This window comes from Diospyros lotus, chromosome 9 (genome assembly GCF_014633365.1).
Source record: "Diospyros lotus cultivar Yz01 chromosome 9, ASM1463336v1, whole genome shotgun sequence".
NCBI lineage: Eukaryota > Viridiplantae > Streptophyta > Magnoliopsida > Ericales > Ebenaceae > Diospyros > Diospyros lotus.
The window spans coordinates 23,633,327-23,643,120 of NC_068346.1; the positions used below are offsets into that span (position 1 = coordinate 23,633,327).

Sequence of the window (9,794 nt, forward strand, 5' to 3'; positions counted from 1 at the left end):
TCTGTGGTCATGTGACCAATTGAGAGGGTGGCAAGTCATTTGAAAAGAAAAAAATGTCTTGGACTGGCTGGAGCACGTCCAACGATAACGACTACAAGATATTGATGTGGTTCCCATGAGACAGGACCATATTAAGTGAAATTTAAAGGGTGTAGAAATATAATTTTTAAAAAAAATATAAATAAAAAGTTATAATTCCTATATTTTGGTGGGTACCATTACATGTGCCCATAAAGTAAATCAGTCGCAATTCGGCAGTGACCAAACTACCCCAGCGGCCGGGATGGAGGGAGAATCTGCGATGAGGTGTGTTCTGGAAGTAAACGTCGTGGTATATGGGTGCTTCAGGAGGACAAAATAGTAAAAAGCGAGAAAAAGTGCTTGTGCCCCTGAGATCGAGCGTTTCTCTCTGACCAGTGTCGGAGGACTCGCAACCTGCTGCTCCTCTCTCTCTCTCTCACTGCATTCCAGTTGTCTGCTTCCTACTTTACCTCCATTTTCTTCCCTCTCTCTACTTTCCTTCTTTCTCCTGTTTGCTCAACCATCTCTCCCCTCTCTCTCTCTCTCTCCCTCTCCCTCTCCCTCTCTTCAGATGAAGGAAATCGATTCTTGAAAAGAAAACTCCCATTTTCCCCTCCTGTTTGAAGGAGAAATCTCTCTCTCTCTCTCTCTCTCTCTCAGAGACACAAAACCTAAAACCCTAAAAACAAAGGTGAGTTGCAGAGGCAGAAAGGCCCCCAACCCGCATCTAATCTCCTCCTGCATTTTACAATAGAACTAGTCTTCTCCCCCTCTTTTCTGCTCTCTAGTAAATGCTTCCTTCCCAGATGCCAAACCTAAACAAACCCATCTCATTCTCTTCACTCTCCCGCCTCCTCTTGCTGCTCCCCCTCCTCCTCCTCATCATCATTAACGATCTTGCCTGCATCGTAACCTCCAAATCCACCATCGAGCCGTGCTCTAACTCCGACACCTGCAGCGCCATGGTGGGCTACACCCTCTACACCGACCTCAAGGTCTCCGAAGTGGCGGCGCTCTTCCAGGTGGACCCCATCTCCCTCCTCACAGCCAACGCCATTGACATCTCCTACCCGGACGTCGAGAACCACATCCTCCCATCTCAGCTCTTCCTTAAAATTCCCGTCCCCTGCTCCTGCGTCGACGGCATCCGCAAGTCCGCCGCCACCCGCTACAAGACCCGCCCCTCAGACACCCTCTCGACCATCGCCGACTCCGTCTTCGGCGGTCTCGTTTCCGCTGACCAGCTCCGCGAGGCCAACTCCATTTCCGATCCTTCCGTGCTCGACGTCGGCCAGACCCTCGTCGTTCCCTTGCCCTGTACTTGTTTCAACGGCACCGATAATTTCTTGCCGGCGATTTATATGTCTTATGTGGTGAAGCCGGCGGACTCTCTGGCCGGGATTGCGGCAAGGTATTTCACCACCATCACTGATCTCATGACTGTCAATGCCTTGGGGGAAACCGCTATTAAGGCCGGCGATATACTTGCCATACCTTTGTCTGGTACTTTTTAAGTTCTTTCAAATTATGTTTTCTTTTCATTCAGCTTCTGTGTTTATCGATCGATCTGTATAATTTAGTGGCAGCATTAATTGATGCAGTCAGTCTCCTATTCTGGGTTCTGTAATTCATGTGATTTGATTAAGCAACTGGTAATGGATTTTACTGACATGTAGAGGAGAAGCCTTGTTTGGTTCTAAAATTGATGTTTAATTACGTACCGAGCAAAAGGCAGTAGATGGGGCATTGGTTTTACTACTGGATTTTGGCTAGTCTAATTTTATTTTCTTTCAAGAATGTGTTGGGTTTGAGCAAACACCCAGTCACCCATCAGGCATAATGCTCTTTTCCAAGAAATTATTAGGGCGAGCTAATGGTGTTGCTCAATTTCGGCCACTTCATTTTTTGTTTTGTTAGTATTGGCGTGTTTATAAGTGTGGTTAATTTCTAAAGGTTGCCCATATTGGCTGGGGGTAGGGTTTGATTCTTTCTTTTTCTGGTTTTTTGTTGCATTGCAGCTTGTGCATCTAATTTTCCAAGATATGCATCCGATTATGGTCTGAGTGTGCCAAATGGAAGCTATGCTATCACTGCAAGTCATTGTGTGCAATGCAGTTGTGGACCAGGAAACCGCAAGTAATTAAGTCTCCTTTAGTTAGTTATTTAGTTTGTTAGTTATTCTTTTAGATAAATTTGGTTCTATATGCGATTGCAAGCATATCTTGACTACTCTGGCTGTTGTGCAGTTTGTACTGCATGCCAGCTTCGTTGGCAGTATCTTGTTCAAGCATGCAATGCAGACATAGTAATCTGATGCTTGGAAATGTTACGTGGCAACAAAGTACTGCGGGCTGCAATGTCACTTCATGTAGTTACAGTGGCTATGTCAATGGAACCATCATCACTACGTAAGCATCTTATTTACCTTCTTCCCGAAGCCAACATCCCCCTTTTCACTCTTCCATGATGTTCTGATGATGTAAGTTTCTATTACATGGAGTTCTAATGGTTGAATTCCATTTTTTTGTGCTCGATATACAGGTTGTCAACATCTCTTCAACCTCGATGCCCAGGTGAATTTTGAAATCTTATATTATATGCAGTGCATTAAAAAGGACAAAAAAGCAAAAGAATTCCCATTGAAGTGCCTAATTTTCAAACAATAAAATGGGCCTTTTATTATTATAGAGACTATCAATTTCCTCTAGGAAGCACTGTTAGTTTTTCTTTAGTAATGCTCAATAAGCTGCTGCATCAAACATTGGCTAGTGACGGGCTGGTTTGAAACAATAAAGCATTTCTGTATGAAACAATAAAGCATTGCCTGTTAGTTTTTCTTCATTTTTTGTTTTGTACTCTTTATTTATAAAGCATTTCTGTATGAAACAATAAAGGGTTATCTTGTTTTTCTAGTATGTGATTTGTCCTTTTTGGTTCTTTAATTTCCTTCATTTATTTATTTGTTAATCTTTTGTGCTTACTGAATAGCCATCATATGCCTAAAATCTGGTCTAGGAGATCATAGAACACCTTTTATATGTATTCATGTCTAGCTACTTGAATGTTTGCTAGTGGTAACTTGATATTCTGTTGGATTGTTAAAATGGATGCAGGTCCACAACAATTTCCTCCTCTTATAGTGCCTCCTACTTCAGTAAGCCGGGATTCATTCCTCACTCCAGCTCCCGCACCCTCAGAAGCAGGCGGTTCCCCAACAGCCACCACTCCAAAGTCGTCCAGCGTGCCTTCGTCTATCTCAAGCGTGGGACTTCCTCCTGCAAATGCTCCCAGTGGAGGTGTCTCCGGTTCTGGCTCCTCCTCCTCCTCCTCCTCCACCTCGGCAACTCCATTAGCACGATTTCCATGTGCAATTTTTCTTGGTATATTTGTTGACCTTATGCTGTCGTCATCTTTGTTGTAGTTTTTAACTCTTTTGCTGCATGCTTTGATAATTGGGGTTTCGCTTGTTCTGGTTGCATCCTATTATTTGTCAGGCTGACATGTTGGTTTGTACCTTAATTATTATTCCTGTCAGTGGACTGATTTCTGGATGCAGCCTACTCTACTGGTTTTCCAATCTCTAGTATCTTTTCATTCTTTCTTTTTCTTTTTCTTTTTAATTTTCTTTTCATTTTCCTTTTTGAGTTGTCCGAGTCGGCCTAGCATTTTGTTGTATGGAGAACCACGGCAGTTGCCCTTTCTGTAATCAGTTACTTGTGATTTCTGGTGTGGAGCTCTAAGCTCTTGGAAGTTAGTCGAATTACTGCATTCTTTTTTGAGTTGAATAGTCCCAGCTAGGATTGCAGAAATTGCATCAATATATATATATATGTATATATTATATATGTGGCTTCACCCATTTTATCATTTCATATGCTCTGAATCTGTTGGAACTTTCTTCCTTGGAAGTTCTTATTCATGGTTTGCAATTACATCCGCAACAAGAGTAAATTTCTTCTAGATTATACCAGTGTTGCTTGACTACAAGACAAGATGGATAGATGCCTTTTCAGACTTCTTGTTATCATGGGTGGCTAAGAAGAACTGCTATTATTATGAGGTTTATGCTCTGCCCTACCACCTACCCTGTGCTTGCCTTTTTTTTCACTTTATTCTTCTGTTGGGTAATAGGTTTCGTAAAATTTAAAGCAACAATTAAGCTATGTTTTGCTGAATGGTGGGTCTTGGTTCAGACACCTTGGGAGACGTTTCCATGCATGCATGCTTTTTTGTAATATAACACATAGTTGGGCTCTCACTGGGTACGAGATTGAATGCGGCTCTTGAATTTGGCGACGAAGCTCATTCATTACTCTTAATTTGGGCTAATGGAAAGGAAAGGAAAGGAAATTTTTGTTATTCTATATAATATTTCAAGCCGGCATAGTATAGTATAGTATAGTATAGTATATAGGCATAATAACATCATATGTTTGCAAATTGGTCGCACTGTGTGGGAATAAAGGAGAGAGTCTTCTTGTGAAGATCATGAACCACCATGAAATTCTGCTGCTGAATGTTCCCAAATATTGACATCCCACTCCCGCTTGAAGCCGCCATTGCCAAGCACGCCACCCCGCTCCGCTCGTCCCTTATCATATAATTCGCCGCTGGCAGCTCCAACTCCACTTCCCCCTCCAAGTGAAACTTCAGCTTCGGCACTTGTATCTCTGCTGCTGCCGCCGGCAACTCGAAGCACAGATCAAGCCCCGTATCCTCCGATGACACCTTCAGTTTCATTTGTGCCGTGAACTCCCTCTTCAGCGCATCAAAAACATCCTTCTGGATGTATGTTATGGTGGTTCCAGAGTCGATGATCATCCCTCCGCTGCCATCTTCCCTTATCCTCAATGCGGATTTTGACACCGGCAAGAGGGTTTCGCCAACGCTAATCCCCTCCAGGGAGAGATAATAGAGTGAAGGCCGAAATGGGTTTTGCTTCAATGGCGTAGAGCCATGAGTTGCAGCAGTTCCACCGGAAGCATAATCCAAATCCGCCAAGCCTCCGAATGATACACCACCGGTTTTGTTCTCGCCTATGGAAGGCAAGCAATACGTGAATCGGGGTAAACCAAGCTGCGAAACTAGCGACAATGGCCCGCGGCCAAGCCCCACCAGGCCGGAGCCCCGGGCGAGCCCTGATCCCTGGTTGTTCACCCCACAGCCGAACCCTATATTGGGTAAGGAAGCTGGGTTTTTTACGGTGTCGAGAAAGGTGAAAGTATCGGTTGCCATGAAGCCTTCTGTGGAAGACTCGTCTCCGTAAGAGTACATGTATTTGCAGCCATGGACGCACCTGAAAACGTTCATGTCCTTGCAGAGGTGGCTGCTGCAGGAGAGATTGGAGTAAGTGGAGGAACTGAGCGGATCGAAAATGGGAGTAGGCTGGCTGAAGCATTTCATGCATGGCCTGCACTGCGTCCAAATCAAGTCACTGCCTGTGTCCAAGATGGCTGAGAAAGGGAGCGGAGGCGTTCCAATGGACATGTTCATCAAGAACTCGCCATCGCCGACGTAGACTGGGTCTTTCAAGCTGCTGTTGCTGCTTCTGTTGGTTGTCGAAGTTGCCAAGGAAGTGAGCCTTTCCAGCCTGTGTTTGCTGCGACGGAGTGACCTTTGGATGAGCTCTAGTTTGGTGAAGCTGCGGCCATGGTCGATGTGAGTTAGAGCAGCCCTGAAAGGAGGAGCAGCAGTAGCTGCAGTGCGGTGGGGATGATGACCATTATATTGGTGTGAGGTAGAAGAAGATGATGGTAGGAGGAGAGGCGATGATATGAGGAAGAGAAATAGCAACAGGGAAGGTGATGACAAGGGAAGTGAAGCCGCCATGGCAGATGGCAGAGCAAGCAGCAGCAAACAAACACAAACAGCAGCAGGTAGTAAGACTCGTAGTACGTATTGGATGATGGTGATGATGAAAGAAATCTATCAATCTATCTATGCCATAAGACATAAGGTGGTGGTCTATATATACGCGTTTGTGTGTGTGTGTGTGCGCGCGCGCGTGGGTGGATACATGGTGTATGATAAGGAGGAGGAGGCGGCTGTTTGATTTCCCCCTACCCAGAAATAAATAGTAAGAGCTGCAAGCTGATTAAATTAATTAAATATTGGTGCCTCTCCGATTTCTGGCTCAAATACAATTTCTAATTGCAGCAGCAGCAGCAGCAAAACTGAAGTGGAAAATGAATAAACAATAAATTCATTTGCTTTAACAATTCAATAAATTTCTTACAAAAATGAAACGGCACCGCCCCCTTGATTCCCTCATCATCATCAACCCACTGCGGCACCGCCCCCGTTCGTTCCCTCATCATCATCATCATCATCAACCTCATCGTCATCAACCCACTGGGGCACCGCCCTCGTTCGTTCCCTCATCATCATCATCAACCCACTGCTCATACATCCTTGTTTAAATTTTGAAATGCTTATTATTTTAATTCCGAAATGCAAGGGCAAAACTTAGTAACAAAATAGTAATAAATTAATTATAATTGGAAGCACCGGAGCTTGACTTGTAAGAAACCACTTTGCCATAATGAAAATAAAGAAATTGGACAAATTCTTTTGAGTTTATGTAATTATTATTATAACCTGTCCTCCGGGGAGGAGTTCTCTCAGAGAAAACATCATAATCAGGGGAAGATGTCTTCCCGAGCAACACTGCATTTCCCATCCAGAATGGCACTGCACCCTCACACATGAATGTCACGTGTCCTAATTATTGACTCCTGAAGCTTCTCCTGCGATATAAATTTTAATTGTTGTATTGAAGTAACAAGAATTTGCTATTGTTTGTGAGAAATGAGCAAAAGGCCAATATATAATAAGAACAAGGCCCATTCATGTCGGAGAATCGTAGCAACCAAGAAGGCGAAACTACTCGAGCAAGATCAAGTTCTCCTAGAGAATGTCCTTCAGTAGCGGCTCTGGGAGAAACTTCTGCTATATCCACTGTAACACATCATTGATTGAGTCAAGAAACAGTAATGGCTCAAATAAAAAGCCACTAACAGACCTTCATGGAAGCAGAGACTTAGTCCCTCGGGCACTCGCCAAGACGAGAAACCTTCTTTCGAGCAACTAGAACTCCACGAGAGACTCACTCACGAGATACAAAGCTTCTAGTCTCACAAGAAACTCATCTCCAAGTTTCACGAGAAAACTCCAAGACTTATCCCTTTAATCCCCCTGGCTCATCTAAACCACATCCTTTAACGATCCCTGAAGCATAATATGAAGCCCTGCAACAACAAGCAGAAGGAATACAGGCACTCTAAGAAATGGCAAGGTTGCTACAAAACATGGTTCCTCATGGTGTGTGCCCACCTACTTTAAAGAAATTTGTGCTTGAATTAGTTCCCTGGGAAAGAGTTTTGCAATGGGTGCTTGAACATAACTCTTATCCGGAGGCTACCCTAGAGACTCAATCGCAATCCTCTCCTCAGAGAACTCAATTGAGATCTCTCCTTCAAAGGAAGAATTCTCGGGTTCTCTCTCTTCGCCAAGTTCAAAATTGAGATAAGGGACTACGAAAGACTTAAGGATGATAGGCAAAGCCCTCGAAAAGGGAAAATCCCAAAAATCGTGGCAAGCACACCTACTGACGAGGATTGAATCCCACCAAAGGGTTACTAGGGAAGAATCATTTGGCGTTCAGCACTCTAGAAACAACTGATATGGAGAAAGTGATTGAAAGGGTCTTAAAAGAAAAAGGGTTGTTGCTAGCTTTCGAGGATCAACCTCAACAAAGAATCCCTTTTACCCTCGCCATAATGGATAGGTCTCTGTTGAGGAAATTCAAAATGCCTCAACTAGCTACGCATCCGGGCAAGGATGACCCTTATGACCACATTCAGAATTATTAGTCTTTCGTGATGCTCCATGGATAGAAAGATGAAATAATGTGTCGAGCCTTCCCTTGACGTTCATAGGACATGCTCGAGCATGATTCAATGGCTTGCCTGAAGGGTCAATATCATCCTTTGAGCAACCAAGGTCTGAGTTTATTAAAGCATTCATGATTAACAACTAGAGAAAGAAGGATGCTACTTACCTCCTCAGGGTTTAACAAGGCAGCAAAGAAACTCTCTGACAGTACGTGGATAAGTTTCAGAATGCAACTCCCAAAACCCATGACCAATAAGTCAGAGTGGCAGTGGTCGTTATGCTTCAAGCGACACAATCCATTCCCTTGCAAGAGTCTTTGGCCCTAGACTAGCCCACAACCTTGCCAGATTTGTTCGTGAGGGCTAATAAATACATACTCAAGTCAGAGATCATGAGAACAATTGGAGTAAAGGAGGAGAGAGACAAAAAAAGGAAAGACAGAGATGCTAAAGAAAGAACTAGTCGACGATAAGGTCAGACCAGGAAACCCGACAAATCTATACTACAGTTCCACTACTATGCCAGGCTAAATGAATCTAGGTCTGTGAATCTGGTAGCCATACAGGATGGCCTCATTAGGTTCCTAAAAAAGGAAAATCGACCCATAGGAAAGAATAAGAAGGCATATTGCATATATCATGGGGAACACGATCACACAACTGACCAATGTTAGGACGTGGGAGCTCAAAAATCAAATCGAGACACTTATCCGAGAAGGCCACCTAAAAAGATACGTGAAGATAGAGGAAGGGGATGACAAAGAGCCTTGAAGAAGAGAAGAAAGGTCAGAAGGGAAAAAAAGGCAAGATTAGAGGCAAATCAAAAGGAGGAGGGACGATAGACAAGCTCATCCCCTAGATAATGACCCAACCTATCAGGGCATACTGTAATGAGCCCTAAATGGCATTGTGAATGTAGGCACATTTGGCACTACATTTGTGTGTCTTACTTTTCAAGATTGAAGAAAGGTGTGTGACCAAGCCTAATAACTAACCAATTACAACTCATCGCCTCATATGGAGATAAAATACTCATTGTCCCGCAAGCTAGCTAGCTTGTTTTGCTCGACAATGAAGAAATTAAAAAAAAATGTCCTGCGACCAATACGCTTTGTTTAGCCCAGTAGTCAAGGAATTAAAGGTAGTCCTACTAGCAAGCTAACATGTTATACCCGACAACAAAGAAATTAAAAAATTATCCCGTGAACAATATGTTTTGTTTAACCTAGCAGTCATGGAATTAAAGGTTGTCCTGCTAGCAAGCTAGCTTGTTCTGCCTGAGAAGGAAGAAATTAAAAAATTGTCCCGCAAACAATACGCTTTGTTTAGCCTGTGAGTCTTGGAATTAAAGGTTGTCCTGCTAGCAAGCTAACTTGTTTAACCCTACTAGCAAGCTAACTTGTTTTGCCTAATAATAAAAAAAAGATATAAATTGCTAAAGGCCCACCATGAGTTTAAATTCTACACACAGTCCCAACTATTGAGATAGAATAAAATCACCAATCGCTCATCATACAATATAACTCGGCAATTCAAGTCTTTAAGGAAAACCCTAAAGTCAAAATAAGAGTTGAAGCGAGCTCACTAACATAAAGGGTAATCTCAGCTCTAGCTAATTCATTGGCATACATTTAATTAGCTATTTTTTTTTTTTATGCCTCGTGGTAAACTAACATTTAGATGCAACAAAAGTTAAACGACGCAAACGAATGGAAAAGAAAAAATTGAATGCCAAGCCATATTCAAAAGAAAAGAGAGCTACACATCAAAAGTCAAAGAAATGAAAAAGAAATGGCATTTGAGTAAAGATCTATCCTATTCACTCATCAAGGATAGGGGTGCAAATGAGCCGAGCCTTTCGGGCTCGGTTCGATGTTCGAT

At 43.1% G+C, this 9,794-nt stretch overlaps 2 protein-coding genes across 2 annotated transcripts; one reads left to right on the top strand and one right to left on the bottom strand.

Annotated features, from left to right (window-relative positions):
* The first annotated feature begins 393 nt into the window (after positions 1–393).
* On the top strand, positions 394–3,771 carry LOC127810523 (lysM domain-containing GPI-anchored protein 1-like). Its single transcript, XM_052350052.1, has 5 exons — positions 394–1,524; positions 2,040–2,157; positions 2,268–2,429; positions 2,563–2,594; positions 3,135–3,771. The coding sequence occupies exons 1-5, from the start codon at positions 813–815 to the stop codon at positions 3,440–3,442; spliced, it is 1,332 nt and encodes a 443-aa protein (XP_052206012.1). The 5' UTR covers positions 394–812; the 3' UTR covers positions 3,443–3,771.
* Positions 3,772–3,900: 129 nt separating this feature from the next.
* Positions 3,901–6,017, bottom strand: LOC127810522 (aspartic proteinase nepenthesin-2-like). Its single transcript, XM_052350051.1, has one exon. The coding sequence runs from the start codon at positions 5,848–5,850 to the stop codon at positions 4,447–4,449; it is 1,404 nt and encodes a 467-aa protein (XP_052206011.1). The 5' UTR covers positions 5,851–6,017; the 3' UTR covers positions 3,901–4,446.
* Between the last annotated feature and the right edge of the window lie 3,777 nt (positions 6,018–9,794).

Bases quoted from the DNA above. Each gene is read 5' to 3' on its own strand.
- LOC127810523 (XM_052350052.1), top strand. From the start codon at position 813: ATGCTTCCTTCCCAGATGCCAAACCTAAACAAACCCATCTCATTCTCT. The intron at 1,525-2,039 runs GTACTTTTTAAG...GTTGCATTGCAG, and splicing joins ACTTGCCATACCTTTGTCTG to CTTGTGCATCTAATTTTCCA. The intron at 2,430-2,562 runs GTAAGCATCTTA...CTCGATATACAG, and splicing joins AATGGAACCATCATCACTAC to GTTGTCAACATCTCTTCAAC.
- LOC127810522 (XM_052350051.1), bottom strand. From the start codon at position 5,850: ATGGCGGCTTCACTTCCCTTGTCATCACCTTCCCTGTTGCTATTTCTC.